The sequence below is a fragment of the Apium graveolens genome, unplaced genomic scaffold, assembly GCF_009905375.1.
Source record: "Apium graveolens cultivar Ventura unplaced genomic scaffold, ASM990537v1 ctg4827, whole genome shotgun sequence".
NCBI classification, from domain to species: Eukaryota; Viridiplantae; Streptophyta; class Magnoliopsida; order Apiales; family Apiaceae; genus Apium; species Apium graveolens.
Genome location: NW_027418706.1, coordinates 135,301 through 152,284, shown reverse-complemented (window position 1 = coordinate 152,284; position 16,984 = coordinate 135,301). Strand labels below are relative to the sequence as shown.

The window sequence follows — 16,984 nt, the reverse complement described above, 5'->3', positions numbered from 1 at the left end:
GGGATATATTTTAATTTTTTCGAGTTTTAACGAGCGAGCTCGAGCCGAACACCTCAAAACTCGGTTCGAGCTCGTTTTGCTTAACGAACACATTTGTCTGTTTGAGTTCGAACTCGAGTTCGTTAACGAGCCGAGCTGAGCCGAGTTTAAACTTATTCGTGAACAGCTCGATTTGTGAACAGCTATGACAAAAAAAATACTACCACTAATTATCAGTTTTAGGAGCGATAAATTTTTTTCCAACAATTAGGCGTACGCCTAGCTGATTTTACAACATTGCCAAAGATAATTTGATATATTTCTTTTATTAGTTTAATTATCCCTATTTATAGCGGTTGGATATTTTTAATCGGGTGATTATGATCGTTGGATCAAAATACCAAAAAACAAGTTTCTAGGTCGAATACCGCCAACAACAAAATTTTTATATTATTATTTTTTATACTATTCAAACTCTCGGTTTCGAATCCCATTAACAACAAAAATTAAATTATAATTTATAATATTATTAAACTATTATGGATAATTATTAAAATCTCGTCAATTATATACTAGTTAATATTAACTAAAAAAAGTTATTATAAATTTAAATAATATAATATTAATATAATAAAGAAGACTCGTTGCATTGTATGGGCTGTAAAGCTGTATATATAAACGTTCAACTCGCTCTCCCTCGTAAGAATAGGGGGCACATACAACTTTCAGTGTATACATAAAATGACTTGTACGTACGTAGCTATAACTTCTCCAAAGCCATACGTTTACCGCACTTTCTATGGAGTAACAAATAGGTAGTCTATTCCCGACTCATTTTTTTTTTAAAAAAAAAGAAGAAAAAGAAAAAGACTTCCCATGCACCCATGGGGAAGAAAACAACCATACCAGTTATGAGTTACCACCACCCTTTGTTCGTTTTAGTTTAATTTCAGGGATCATGATGCACCATTGTACTAAATTGTTACAAACTCCATTTATTCGTCCCAGGCATAAGTTAATTAATACACTGTAAAATATTTTGTATACATATGAGATGGTCGAAAACATATTGTTGAGGTTAATACCAATTTTATTGTTAACAACGTCTTCTTTAGCAGATCATCATCAGTATCCAAATGTCAGTTACGACAAAAGATCTTTGATCATCAATGGAAGTAGGGAACTACTTTTTTCGGGTTCAATCCATTATCCTCGTACTCAGCCTGAGGTACGAACGTTTTTGGCCTTTACTACACTCCACACAATCCTCCTAACAACAGTTCAAGTTGTAGTTGTACGACATAAAACAATCTAGTGTAATGTATGTGTTTTGTTTTGGGTTGTAGTGTTATATATAGGGCTAGCAGTGTGTTTGATTTATATATGTATATGCATGTCTCTGGTATTTAATTAACTATTGCTTGGATTCATATGTATAGATGTGGCCAGATCTTTTTGCCAAGGCAAAACTTGGAGGCATTAACGTTATTCAGACCTATATTTTCTGGAACATCCATGAACCTATATACAACCAGGTGTTTTTACATATTTATATATACATATATGGTTAAATTACCTAATAATTCTACATGTTGTAACACCTAATTACTTATGCATGATGCGTTCATTTCGCCAGTTCCATTATCAAGGCAATGCAGATATTGTTAAATTTTTAAAAACCATTCACGAGCATGGCCTGTGGGTAAGCTTACGAGTTGGTCCATATATTGCTGCTGAATGGAATCAAGGGTACGATTCTACTACATATATAATTATATCACTGCTTCATGTTTTCTTTGGTTTTCTTGCTACATTATTATTATTTACTACTGCGCGCATTATTATTGAATTGCACAGTGGATTTCCTTATTGGCTTCGAGAAGTTCCAGACATCATGTTCCGTTCTTATAATGATCCCTTCATGGTCAGTCGCAGTCCACATTCCCTGTGCCTTGAAGCTGATTTCTGTGCTTTCCTTTTGTATCTGTAAATTACAAGTTCTCTCAACACTAAAATAATCATCACAACTATTTTTAGCTGTAATTATTCATGCAGTACCACATGAAAAGATTTTGCCAGATGTTCATAAACATAATGAAAAATGAGAAACTATTCTTACCTCAAGGAGGTCCTATTATCCTGCTACAGGTTCGTTATATGTTTGCTCTCTGCTGAATTAACTATAGTTCTAAACTTCCTTATTCTTATGTATTATATACCCTGGGAAATTAATTAATGATTTTGATAAATCTTAATTCAGGCCTTTTGTGAATTGATTTGAAATGCTACAGATAGAGAACGAGTACGGATCAGTCCAGGCTAGTTATAGAGAAAATGGTGTTAAATACGTTCAGTGGGCAGCTCAGATGGCCGTGAGTCTATATAATGGAGTCCCCTGGGTTATGTGCAAACAACCAAATGCCCCGCCTGAAGTGGTATATATAATAATGTACAGAATTTCATTTTTATAATACTTATAAAAAAAGTTTTATCAATGTTCATATGCATATATCGACATGGCTATGTGCATATTTAATAGTTCCGGTCTTTGAGTTTTTTTTTTACTTTCAGATAGAAACATGCAATGGCAGGCACTGCGCAGATACATTTACCGGGCCTAATGGTCCCAACAAGCCTATAATGTGGTCAGAGAATTGGACTGCCCAGTGAGTCTGAAAAACATACATGTACATATATGTGTATTGATTATTTAGAGATTATAATCGATGACAGACATTTGTAATATATGACCCAATTATCAAAGGTATCGAGCATTCGGTGATCCACCATCTCAAAGATCAACAGAAGATATTGCTTTTTCAGTTGCTAACTTCTTTGCTAGGGGCGGATCTTTTGTTAACTACTACATGGTATATGAATACAGATAGCTTTGTGTAAAACTTAAGCCCTAGACCGACGATGCACACACAGTGATCAGAATCAAACTGAAGTCGAGTAGTTTCTTATTAATCGATTTTCTACCAGTCGCATATTGCATCTAATTTGTATATTAATTGCGATTTTGTAGTATTATGGCGGGACTAACTATGGCAGAGTTAGCTCATCATTTGTTACAACTAGATACTACGATGAAGCTCCCCTTGATGAATTTGGTTAGTCTGACAAATTTCTATGTTCAGTTAAATGTGTACATATGATTATGAAACTCCACATTCAGAAAGTGGTTAGTTAAGTAATGCTAAACTGATCGCTTTATTCATCATTGTTAATGTTAGGTTTGTTTAGAGAACCAAAATTTGGTCACCTTCGAGATGTACATAGAGCTTTAAGGTTGTCCAAAAAGGCTCTGCTTTGGGGGGAAAGGAAGATTCAAAAAATTAATCAGTATGTACAGGTATCTGAGTTACAAAAATATGGTTATCTATAATGGATTGATCCCTTCTGTTTTCTTCTTTCGCAAGCAAGAAAACAAATAAATGAAGAACAGGTAATTAAGATTCTATTTCATTTACATTATGTAGACAATTGTATATGAGAAGCCAGGAGATGCAAGCATGTGTGCCGCTTTTATAATAAACAATAAAGTCAAAATTCCGGCCACAGTAAACTTCAGGGGTGTGGATGTTTACCTTCCAGCTAAATCCATTAGCATTTTACCTGATTGCAAGACTGTTGTTTTCAACACTCAAACGGTACATAAGTTTTAATACCTGTGCCCTTATTTTTTCGGTACTTGTTGTGTGAAATGGATTCCTAAAATTGAATTTTACAGGTCGTAGCCCAGCACAGCGCGAGAAATTTTGTTACAGTAAATACAGACAATAATCTAGATTGGGAATTCTATCGAGAGCCAATCCCAACCTTTGACACATTACCTATCAAGAACATCATACCAATTGAGCTATATTTTTTGACCAAAGATGCTTCTGATTATGCATGGTACAGTACCAGGTACAGCCAAGTCTTCATAATGACACATAACTACATAAGTCTTTTCAATGACAAATACATATTTACACAAACTGGTAAATTATTTAAAGATGTTCGATGAATGCAGTGTAAGTTTTGATCGCCGTGATCTACCAATGAGGCCTGATGTGTTGCCTATTTTGCTAGTTGAAAATAATGGTCATGCCATGGTTGCATTTCTCAATGGAGAATTTGTAGGTGAGGTCACACAAAATATATTAATATTTGCACATACAACAAGTACAACACATTTAGTTACAAAATTGGATTGATAGACGCATGAAATTATTTTTAGGATTTGCTCATGGGAAGTTAGACGAGAAGAAATTTACGCTAGAGAAACCAATAAATCTTAGGCCAGGAATCAATCACATATCACTACTGTGCATGACATTAGGTATCCAGGTAACTATTTATCAATTTGCAACTCCATCTTCCAGTTACATAATATGTGTGTGTGTGTGTTGCAGCTAAAACTTGACAACTGAAATGTTGATAGTCAAGAAATTACAAACTGTAAGTCACTTTTACCTGATTAATGTAGAACAGTGGAGCTCACATGGAGAATAGATGGACAGGACCTGATGCTCTTTTTATTAAAGGTTTGAACACTGGAACGCTTGACCTGACCCGCAATAACTGGGGGCACGAGGTGTGTTCATCTATATTTGTTCAATGCATCTGCTCCTAATCATAATTAAATTGATGTCCATGTATTGTCATACTAATTTCACTATCTAATTTCTGTATTACTTTTTAAATTCCGCTTGTTACATCAAGATATATGTCACATAGGTTGGTGTTTCTGGGGAGAAGCTTCAATTGTCTACAGAGGAGGGGATAACAAGAGTAAAATGGACACCAGATGCCGGACTAGGAACTCCAGCAACTTGGTACAAGGTAAATAATGCTTTCAGTTTCACTTTAGTTTGTCCAAAATCAGAGTTTCAGATTTTCTTTAAGATTGTGGTAGCATATACATGGTCTAGCTTCAGTAAACATCAACTTAATGGATGCCAAAATAAGAGCCATGTTTGAAAACATTTTATACCTGAGGTTCATAAATGTTAAAGTATACGTATTTTTATAACTGAATTGTGGATTTGTGAATTCCAGATGGATGGTTCTAACTTATATTAGTTATATATGGATGTGTCAAACCTCATTGCTTCAGATCTTATCTAATATATTAGAATTCATAACCTTTCATTTGGTTGTAGAAGACTCAGCAAAAAAAAATATTTACTTTCTCAACACATATTTGGTATTCATTTGATAATTTTTACGACTTTAGCGATCAAAATGATACCCTGTTAACGAAGTTATATATGACCTTCACTTTAGATATTTAACCCTTTTATTATGGTTTCAATTTGACAAGCCCTTTATTCTTTAACAAATGTTAATATTCACGCTTATGGGATGCAGGCATACTTCGATACACCACCAGGAAACGATCCTCTTGCTATTACCATGGACTCAATGCAGAAAGGTCATTGTTGGATTAATGGCAAAAGCATAGGACGTTACTGGGCATCATTTCTAAGCCCTCTTGGGAAGCCCTCACAATCCGAGTAGGTATTCTGTTACTTGAAGTTTTTATTTCAGTACTGAGGTTCATGAATGCCTCCATAGGTTTTTTATTACTATCATGATAATGTTAATTACACCTAGCTGCACTACTTGCACTTTCTGAATGTCAAAAACCAGTACCTACTGAACATTAGCTTGACATATTCTTATGACATTTGCAAGTTGCGAGATTGATTGATTAAAATTTTTGTCTTAAAAATAATGTAGGTATCATATACCACGATCATTACTGAATGCACAGAAGAACCTAGTGGTGGTGTTCGAGGAAGTAGGAGGAAATCCTCATAATATTACAATCTTAACGGTGAACAGAGACAGAATATGTAGTTTATTGGGTGAGATAACTCCACCTTCAGTTAGATCGTGGGAGAGGAAAGAAAACCAGTTGAGACCTGTGGTAGAGGATTTGAAAGCTGGAGCTAGACTAATATGCCCAGATAGCAAAGTCATAGAGAAAGTAGAGTTTGCAAGCTTTGGTGACCCTGTTGGTGCCTGCGGAATGTACAGTCAAGGGAAATGTCATGCTCCCAATAGCCAGAAAGTTGTTGAAGAGGTAGAAATATATCTGAGATAGATGTGCAGAGTGTGCTCGTACTGTAAATGTGCTAATTTTTTCCTCATCTTTTTCTGTTTACAGCGTTGTTTAGGTAAGATTACATGTACGATTCCATTAGTGAGGGATGCGTTTGTTGATAGGAACAAGGATACTTGCAGTGATACATTTAAGGCATTGGCTGTCCAAGTGAAGTGTGGAGCTGGCGCTGCGAAGCTATAGATTTATAACTGATTTGAGTGTATATTTAAGACAGGGTCTTTTTTTCTTCTTCTTTTTTTCAAAAAAATTGTAAACCAACCACGGAAACAAAAAAAACATGGTGACAGTTCATATATGACTCTCCAAGACGCTATGATTGCATACTAACATCGTTGCCACGAGGCTTGTAGTTAAAGTGTTAAACGCAACAAAGCTAATTAGTTCAGGTGAAAATAAAAATCGTCTCAGTTATAGAGTGTGCTTAATATTGCGTGCATATCTTTTTGACAAAATATTTGATCTTCCGATCTCCCAAAATATACAATATTTTTTGTTTCGATACAATTCTTACAGATCTCCCAAAATATTATATAAATTATTCTAAACCCTTAAAATACACATAAAAACATAACACACTACCACCTCACGACTAACAACCTTTTTAACAAGATACTCGACAAGATTTCATCAAAAAAAGGATTAGATCTCGGTCTTATTGAAAGTACCAGTGAATAGAGGAGGGTGAAGGACTGGAAAGTGAAGTGACAGCTAGAACCCTAGATATGGGAGTCGACTCTCGTATGTACAATTGATAACCCTAGATAGGTATCTCAAATCTTAATTGACATACAGAAGGGGAAAAAACTCTTTATTGATGAACATCACTTTCACAACTCTTTATTGATCAAACATCACTTGTACAAGAGTTGCTCCCTATGGACAGTGCCAACAGGCAGGTTATATACGTCTGACAAAATTAATTACATTGAAACCAAATCAAAACAAAGTTATACAAGTGTAGTTCTAGCAATATGAGATCTATGGTTACGACTGATAGGAAGATTAACGTATACATCATGAACTTCCTGCTTGCAAACGTCTCCAGTGTCCCTGTCTATAGCATAGCAAACATAAACTGTTTCAATTACATTATCCAGGACATGCACAATGAAACCAAGCACAACCAACTGCAGGAGACATGCCATAACAGCAATGAAGTACGAGTCAACTCCAATACCAATGACCCCTCTCAATATCACACATACCTGCATGTCAAGATAGCCAGAAAGAAGTAAAGGAAACCTACCAAAATATATAGACTGACCCAACCTTGTAATAACTCAAAGATAATTTTGTATACACATGAATATATCGACATTGCATGCTGTTTGCTCAAACTCTTAATTTCACCATGAGTTCCTGTGCCGGACACCAGACACTCGGACGTAACTATGGAAACTTGAGACTTCATTTTGGCCACAGTTTAATAACAGTCTTTAAACTAAGAATTTCGAACATCCAGTAAATATTAATTATCCTTCAAGCACTCCTACCATTCAGTATTTGTATTATTTCTCCATCTCAGATCCTTATTCCTTAATGATCAGCTTCCTATGCCAAAAGCAATACTATAGGACCATGAGAATCTAATTATACTTTGTTTTAAAATCACAAAGTAAATTTTTATTACATGTAAGTTTACAAATGACAGCAATAAGAACATATAATATAGCCTATCTATCTAGGCTATTATTAATGGGTGATGGTCCACGGCGGTGATTGTTATAACATACCACACCGCGGTATGTGTAACATGGACCGCCCATGCATTCACATCAAAAATCCTACTTTACACATACTGTGCTAAATTACCACGATACAGTATGGTGCAACAAATACTTTATGTGGACCAGGATGCATTATGAATTAAATTATGTGTGTGATGTTATGATAGAATAAGTTATTAAAATGCCTCTTATATCAGTTTATTAACTTCATACCTATCTATAATACCGACTTAAAAAACAACTTGACATAGCGAAATCTCAAAATGCAAAAATAGTAATATATGAAACATAAATTACTTACCACAATCCCATATATTGCTGCGAAAACAAAACTAATACCACCCAGTATACGAGTGGAAACGGTTTCAACAAAAACAGCTGACAGAAGATTGCGGCTAAGAAGTTCATATGTCATCCTTGAAGAAGTGCAGTAAGCTTCACCAGTTATTGCAGCAAAGTTTATGGCAAACTTATTAAGAAAATCAAATGCGGCCATAAAAGCATTGACACAACATCGAAGAATAAGATTAAAAATTCCAGGAAGATCTTGTTTGGCATTGTCAACAGAAGCACGAACCAAACGAACAACAAAAATTAATAGACCTGAAAAACATATTGTTCCGAAGGAAGGGCCAAATGCATTCCTGCAACATGAAAAGGATATTTGTGTTAAGATGACAGGAAGAAACTGTTCTGCAAACAATATGCAAGACTAGAATATATACACACACACACACACTCTCTCTCCTTCCCAATTTAGTTGAGCCTTTATTAAATTTTACACATCTTTTTTGCCAGGTACACATCATTAGTATAATGAATCTTGAAGATCAATAATGATATCATAAGTCTAAAAAGGTACAACCCTAGGTGAATTGTCACCGGTTTATGCTCAAACAAACAAAATCTGTGTGTATGGATATGTACAACCGTAGGTTAATTGTCACCTCTACAACATCAAACACTTATCTCTAACAAAAATAATCACTGAAATGTTATTCTGAAAAACCTTGTATCTTTTAAAGAGACACAACTATATCATGCACACCTACTCGCCTGTATAGTTACAAATTCATAATGTTACCAAAAGTCATGACTTTTTAAGTAGTGAAAACTTTACATGCCCAAAAAGACATGCATAGTAACAAACCTACACCTATATATTTACAAATTTACACTTACCTTTTAACTATGTAATAGTGAAAACTTTACATGCACAAAAAGACATGCATTGTAACAAACCTATAACTTTTACAATAAATTTTATTTCTACTTACAATTAATAATATAAATAGTTTACAAATTACATCAACAATTTTAAGATAATCTTTTTGGCATTAGATTTTGAATTAAAAGTGATATAATATAATATTAGATTAATTATAAATATATAAAACATAAATGTAACTAAAAGAATTGACTAACTATACATTTTTAAATTTGCAAACCCCAAGCGAACAAGTACTAGGATTAAGAAATTTTAAAAGTTATGTTTATATTCCTTTCGTGCCAATAACAATGCATTAACTCATAAGTGCAGGAAGAAAAATCAACATTGAAAATGACAAATAAGTGAGGGTATTAGTGGAAGAATGGTTACAAATTATTTGTGTTGGATAAAGAGATGTAAAACTAAACCGGGACGATGTTTCTTTTTTGAAAGGGACAACTAAATCCGGACAGAGGGAGTATATATGTATAATGAGATCCTCAATCAGGTTACAGAGATCTGGTTGTGAACAAACAAGCTCAACAAAATATATTTTTTGGAAATAAAAAAAAACAATACGCAAGTGAAATCAATGCAATATAAACCATCTGTCCAGGTGACCTGTTTACATCTTGCATAATCTATGCCTGACCAGATAAAATATCATATTGTATTATATAAACACAAGTTCTTTCAAAATAGAAGCTTCAGCCTGAACCAATAAACAGGATCAACCATCTGAAGGTCATAGTTCTCTTAATCGCCACAAACCCCAGCACATAATTAAAAAAAATATCATGTACAAACATATGGGAACTTGGCATATGCCCCACAAATGCACAGTCTAGCATGATGCAAAAAAAATTATTTAAGTAACAATCATTCCAGATAACATAATCATTAGAGAGTAGAGGATCTACATAAACACAAGGCCGGAGATGTAAAAAATCTAAACACTGTACATAAGATTCTAGTGAGTAAAAGTTTTTCAAAAGAAACATATCACAAAGACATCTTTCTCACTATAAAGGCAACTAGATGGTGGTTCAGAATGATACACACACTTTTAGCTATGAATAATAATAAAGCAGGGTTCCAGGGGAAAACATAACAAGGCCCAATAACAATAACAAAAGCAAGTACCGATTAGCAAAATAATAAAACCTTAAAGTAAGGACACACTAAGAATAGAGCAAGAAGCACTCAATATTCCTTAGCATAGCAGTAACCACTAACCCAAAAAAATAGGATGAGCTGCACACTGGCTTTATAGTTTATGTAGTATATAGATTGTTTAGCAGGGAGTTTATCATATATGTGTTCTCAGTTGGTATCATAAAACTTCCTCTTTTTCCGCATGAATAATGTACTTAAATGTCTCTCCACCGCTTGGTGTTTAGTATTAAATTTGATTACTCACATTTAATAAGGATGGGTACCTATCCTTAACTCTTTCCCCAATGAAAAGGGAGAACAATAACGGAGAACAAGGACCAGGAGACAAAATTTGTACAAACACCAAGTCTACCAATAAATGTGCATCTTATAGAACTTAAAGAAAAATAAAACTTATCACCTACCTAGTTAAAGAATGAAAATGTGTTGGAAAATTTGGTGCAATTAATAAGGCAAGTGTACAAAGAAAAAAGGACTAGTCGTTTGGTTGACAGGAATTTAGATGGGTACTTCAAATACCTGGGAAGTGATAACTGATATAGTTGTTTGGTTACACAAAATATGGGTATTAGAATTACCTAGGAACTCCAAATGCCTACACAATGTGGGAAGTTGTTCACCCACCCCTACCTAAGTTAGTCACACTTCCCATGTCTGGATATAAAATCAATCCATATATTAAATAATTAAAATCCAAAATTTGAAAGATATTTGTTATTAAAGTTATTTAAAAATTAAGAAAACCTAACTCACTATTTTAATAAATTATAGTATATGTGCAAATAATATTTCATAATATTTGTTAGAATAATATAAGATCCTGGAAAGGACCATTCTCTAACACCTTGAGGTTTTAGAGTAACTGGTTCCTTGACATGGTATCAGAGCTTAGACTGGCAGAGGACTCAGGTTCGATCCCTGCCACCCCCAATATTTCTCACAATTTATGAGGGACACGAAAGGCAAATTTATACCCCAAAGATGGGCGCCCGTGATTCATAGTGACATTTGGGGGCCTTCTCAGTCTCATAACATTTACTCAAAACGTTGGTTCATTACCTTTATCGATGATCATACTCGTGTATGTTGGTTGTACTTGCTCAAAGATAAATCTGATGCCAAACAAATTTTCATAAATTTTCACAAAATGGTTGAAACTCAATACTCTACGAATATCCAAGTCTTACACACAGATAATGGTAAAGAGTATTTTAACCAGATTTTAGGAAAATATCTCATTGAAAATGGGATCATTCATCAAAGTTCTTGCACCTACACCCCCCAACAAAATGGCATCGCTGAAAGAAAAAACAAACACCTTTTGGAGGTCGCTAGGTCAATTATGTTTGCATCCAACACTCCTAAACTTTTCTGGGGGATGCTGTTCTCACTGCTTGCTACCTTATAAATAGGATGCCCTCAAAGGTTCTTCAGTTTCAAACTCCACTAAGCGTCTTATCTAAATCTTTTCCAGAAAATAGGACTATCAGTAGTCTTCCTCTAAAAGTGTTCGGGTGTACTGTGTTTGCCCACAACCATGAACTCAATCGAAACAAACTTGACCCAAGATCCTTAAAGTGTATTTTTCTTGGATATGCTGCGAACCAGAAGGGGTATAAATGTTACTATCCTGAAAAGAAAAAATTAATTGTGACCATGGATCTTACCTTCTTTGAAAATACTCCTTTCTTTCCCAAAAATTTTCTTCAGGGGGAGGAGAAACAAAAACGTGGTGAAAGAATTAGCGAAGAAAATATTTGGCAAAACTCTACCTCCTGGCAATATTTTCCAGAAATCCTCGATTTCCCTCTTTATCCCTCTGAGTATTCATCTTTGCCAATGGAAGAGACTGGTGATGAGAATAAAAAACAAGGGGAGAATCTTGATGCTGAAAATAATGAAAAAAAAAACAAGGTGTCTGATTTAGATGAACAGAAAAACACCCATCCTAATAAAGAGCTTCTTGTTTATTCTCGTCGGAAGAATCAACAGCCACCTCCAGCTCTCGAGACTTGCCATGAATCTGACCCGGAATCAGGTAACTTACCCGTTCATTCTCTTGCGGAAAATTCTAATAATTTACCTATTGCTTTAAGGAAAGGTGTTCGCTCTTGTACTCAACATCCTATAGCACAATTTGTACAATATGATCATTTATCACCTTCCATGAAAGCACTGGTATCCAATCTTGAAGGAGAAGAAATTCCCAAAAATATTCAGGAAGCTTTACGACGACCTGAGTGGAAAAGGGCAATTGAAGAGAAAATGAAAGCTCTGGAAAAGAACGGCACTTGGGAAGTGGTAAATAGACCCATAGATGTTGTTCCAGTAGGATGTAAATGGGTATTCACTGTGAAATATAAATCTGATGGGTCTATTGAAAGGCACAAAGCACGTTTGGTTGCCAAGGGCTTCACTCAAACATACGGGATAGATTATCAAGAGACTTTTGCTCCTGTTGCCAAGCTAAATACAATTCGTGTACTTCTCTCTCTTGCAGCAAATCTAGACTGGCCGCTCCATCAACTTGACATCAAGAATGCATTTCTTAACGGAGACTTGAAAGAAGAAATTTATATGGAACTGCCTCCTGGTTTTAAGAGTGTTGGAAAAATAAGACAAGTTTGTAAGCTGAAAAAAACTATTTATGGACTGAAACAATCACCGAGAGGATGGTTTGAAAGGTTCACAAAGGTTGTCCGCCAACAAAGGTATAAACAAGCTCATGCTGATCATACCTTATTCTACAAACACGAAGGCGGCAAGTCAACTATACTAATAGTATACGTTGATGATATTATCATAACAGGTGATAATATTCCTGAGATTAATAGCTTAAAAAGAAAGTTGGCAGACGAATTTGAGATCAAAGATATGGGAATGCTAAGGTATTTTCTTGGTATGGAGATTGCTCGAAATAGATCAAGCATTCTTGTTTCCCAAAGAAAGTATGTCCTTGACCTTTTGAAGGAGACAGGCCTATTTGGATGCAAGCCTGTTGATACTCCGGCTGATCCAAACATAAAACTTGGAGATCAGTATACTAGTGCTCCTGTAGACAAAGGTAGATATCAACGACTTGTTGGGAAACTCATATATTTAGCCCACACAAGACCTGATATAGCTTTTGCCGTTAGCATGGTAAGTCAGTTTATGCACAAGCCATATAAAGAACACATGGACGCGGTTATTCGAATATTAAGGTATTTAAAGGGAAGTCCAGGAAAAGGATTGTTCTTCGAGAAAGGAGAGTCGCGAGAAATTGAAGCCTATACTGATGCAGATTGGGCTGGTTCAGTAGTAGATAGGAGATCTACCTCTGGGTATTGTACTTATGTTTGGGGAAACTTGGTCACGTGGAGGAGCAAGAAACAAAATGTAGTCGCCAGAAGTAGTGCTGAGGCTGAATTTAGGTCTTTGGCAAATGGAGTTAGTGAACTGATTTGGCTGAAGCTATTACTCAAAGAACTTCAAGTTGCAATAAAAAGCCCTATGAAATTGTACAGTGACAACAAGGCTGCCATCAACATAGCTCATAACCCTGTCCATCATGATCGTACGAAACACGTAGAAGTTGATCGACATTTTATTAAAGAGAAGATTGAAGACGGGAGCATCTGCATTCCTTATGTACCTTCAGCAGAGCAAACAGCAGATATTTTAACTAAAGGATTGTCTAGACCCTTATTTGGAAGAATGATCAACAAGCTAGGATTGTTCGATGTGTACAATCTAGCTTGAGGGGGAGTGTTGAAGATCAGATGACCTGGAGAGATTTGTGGGTGGTTAAGAGATGATTTATACAGTCATTTATTATGGGAATAATGTCAGGGATCTGTTTTATTAATTCCAGATTTGGTGCTGATCTGATTTCTAGTTTGTTGGGATTCTTGTCTGTCCAGAATAATCCTATATATTCTGAGACTCCTCTTGTATATGATAAGCAAGAATAATACAATAAAATTGTTTATCAAGCTTCTCTTCTGTGCCATTGTTTCTTTCATGGTATCAGAGCTTAGACTGGCAGAGGACTCAGGTTCGATCCCTGCCACCCCCAATATTTCTCACAATTTATGAGGGACACGAAAGGCAAATTTATGCCCCAAAGATGGGCGCCCGTGATCCACTCTTCGACCCATAAATGGGATTTCGAGTGAGGTGGAGTGTTAGAATAATATAAGATCCTGGAAAGGGCCATTCTCTAACACCTTGAGGTTTTAGAGTAATTGGTTCCTTGACAATATTAATTTTTAAAATCATGTAATACAATTTGATATTTAAAATTTTAGTTAGCATACGAGTTTGTAATTAAAAATATAATTATTACAATTCAATTTTTATTATTATTCAACTAAATTTTATTTTAAAATTTAAAATGTACATTTATAATTTATTGATGATAACAAAAATAATTTCAAGTCATGTGTTAAAATACTAGTAATTATGTTTTTTAATACATTAATACAAAAATATATTGAAAAGATATATAATTTTGTATAATTATTTTTTATTGTATATAATTAAAAAATTAAGATAAACAATAAGATAGATATTATAATGAAATAATAATAATAATAATAACTCAAAATAATTATTAAGAAAAAATAAAATAAGTAAATTAAATTAAACATGATAACAGAGTACCTAGGAATTACATATACCTATAAATGTCAACCAAACAAGTTTATTACACTTCCCAGGAAGTGCAAGTAGAAAGGAAGTATAACTTCCTACGTAAATTAGTTCCCTCGTGGAACCAAACAAGCACTAGGAATAAAACGTTAAAAGAAAATTGTTATATTTTTCTCATAGATGAACAAGAAGTTGGCAGCTGTTCAAAGTATTTTGTGGCAATGTGATTCAACAAATGTTCCTGCAGCATATATATTCCGAACTATTATGGTTCACTAAATCAGAATTGCTCATATCTAAAATAGAAAGTAACCATGTCCAGCTTGGTACTTGAAACAGTTCCCATTTATTACAAGTAGGAAGATATAGCCATATCCAGAATCTAAAACCCAAGAAAGAACACTAAGGATGATGATGACATTAATAACGCCTTCTATCGGTCCAGATATTTTAATAGTGATACTTAGTGGAAAATAATTAAACAATAACTCCCATCAATTAAAATTTAAGACAATTAAACCACAGCCTTGGATTAATACATTAACAGACTGCAAATTATCCGGATACTGACCTCAGGGAACTCCTTAAACTTCTTTTCAAGCTTGACTCATCCTTGGAGAAGTACCACTGAGCAATAGTCCCGCTTATAACATAAGCTTGTGCTTCCACCATCGTGGCTGCAGACCACAACATGGTAAGAATAGCCAACACATAGTAAGCCGGAACCCATCCATCTTGCTTCCAAGCACAATAATACTCTCCATCCTTTTCGCGAGGCACAATTTTCCCATTTAACCGTGCAAACACTAAAAACACCACAATCGGCACAAAATACACAAACAACCCAAGAGTCAAAGCTGGAAGAACCCCCAACAAACCCAAATTATCAGACAATGCATTAGCAGAAACCCCAATTATACTGACAGTCAACTCAATTCTGTGCCAATTGACGACAAAAATCCACACAATAACCGCAATGACCAAGAAAACAAACAAGAAAACCAAAATCCGATAAACTAAAGGAAATGATTGAGTACAGGAAGAAGTGACAGTACAAGCAACAAACCAATAAATATTAAGAGAAATAGGAACTATAACAAAAAAAGGAAGTGAAGCATAAACAATTTGTTTAGTATAATGTTTAAGCAAAGTAAGCAAAAAAGCAGCACAGGGTACACTGAAAACCAAAGTAATAACAAGAGTCCAAAACAAGACTTCAAAAGGATTGGATTTTGTTGGTGGGAAATTGTTTAAAAGAGTAATAGAAGTGGGTTTGATGCAAGAAGAAGTGTTCAAGTCATAAGAAAAAGAAGAAATGTGAGATGAATTGGGATTATGATGAATTGAAGCAAAGATTCCAAAGGCAAAAGTGGAGAGAATAAAGAGAGAGAAGAGGATGAGAAAGGGGAGATCTTTGATGGGTCGGGTGTTATAGTTGTAAGTGATTTGGGTGGGTTCTTCTTCTTCTTCTTCTGGGTCGGATGTTGATGGGATTTGAGATGGGTATGGGTTGGATAGGAGGAGAGGTTGGGTTGGAGAAGAAGAAGAAGATGAAGATGGGTCAGCCATGTTTTAAGATTTGTGAATTTAGTTTAGTGTGTGCTTTCAGCTTTGGAGAAGAAATAGTTGCTTTTGACTCCAACTCATGTGAGCTGGAAGAAGAAGACACGATCATGTTATGTCACTGCCAGTAAGCCAGTAACTCAGTGATCAGGACAAAATGTAGACAACAATGTTGAATTCATTAATCGGTTAAATTTTATATCTTTGTTCCTGCAGCAGACTTCATTTTTATTAATAAATTTTTTATTTATAAATTTTGATAACTCATTATTTTCAGGTTTAAGTTTTTTTTAAGTAATACAAAGGACCGTTTTTTTCATTTCACTATTTTTTAACATTATGCCATAAAGGAGAAACATCCAAAAATATAAGAATAATTTTACAACTTTATGAAAAAACTAGCATAAAAACACGTACGAGTCATAATTTATTTTTTATATTTTTTCCCTACACCACATAATTATATTTTTTATTATTTTCTTATTTGTAAATATTGTGCAACATCTTATTTGATAGAAGTTAATTTTTTTATTAATGAGTATAACTTTTATGAAAGACATTACATAAATGAGGATGAAT

At 34.6% G+C, this 16,984-nt stretch overlaps 2 protein-coding genes across 3 annotated transcripts; one reads left to right on the top strand and one right to left on the bottom strand.

The window, feature by feature from the left end:
* Nucleotides 1–793: 793 nt before the first annotated feature.
* Nucleotides 794–6,392, top strand: LOC141702263 (beta-galactosidase 14-like). 2 transcript variants are annotated; one of them, XM_074505959.1, is made up of 19 exons: nucleotides 800–1,207; nucleotides 1,419–1,514; nucleotides 1,616–1,728; nucleotides 1,837–1,903; nucleotides 2,035–2,127; nucleotides 2,271–2,414; nucleotides 2,551–2,645; nucleotides 2,744–2,849; nucleotides 3,008–3,092; nucleotides 3,216–3,334; nucleotides 3,462–3,632; nucleotides 3,713–3,891; nucleotides 3,998–4,107; nucleotides 4,205–4,314; nucleotides 4,454–4,561; nucleotides 4,705–4,809; nucleotides 5,338–5,483; nucleotides 5,710–6,055; nucleotides 6,140–6,392. In XM_074505959.1, the coding sequence occupies exons 1-19, from the start codon at nucleotides 1,034–1,036 to the stop codon at nucleotides 6,275–6,277; spliced, it is 2,505 nt and encodes an 834-aa protein (XP_074362060.1). In that variant the 5' UTR covers nucleotides 800–1,033; the 3' UTR covers nucleotides 6,278–6,392. The 2 variants fall into 2 exon arrangements, with proteins under 2 accessions (XP_074362061.1, XP_074362060.1); XM_074505960.1 differs by lacking the exon at nucleotides 6,140–6,392 and having other exon boundaries at nucleotides 794–1,207; nucleotides 5,338–5,487; nucleotides 5,710–5,842.
* A 496-nt stretch (nucleotides 6,393–6,888) lies between these two features.
* LOC141702258 (uncharacterized) lies at nucleotides 6,889–16,548 on the bottom strand. The gene is made up of 3 exons (XM_074505951.1): nucleotides 15,414–16,548; nucleotides 8,126–8,468; nucleotides 6,889–7,302 (listed from the first exon to the last, which is right to left on the bottom strand). Exons 1-3 carry the CDS (start codon nucleotides 16,409–16,411, stop codon nucleotides 7,045–7,047), a joined length of 1,599 nt encoding a protein of 532 aa, XP_074362052.1. The 5' UTR covers nucleotides 16,412–16,548; the 3' UTR covers nucleotides 6,889–7,044.
* Between the last annotated feature and the right edge of the window lie 436 nt (nucleotides 16,549–16,984).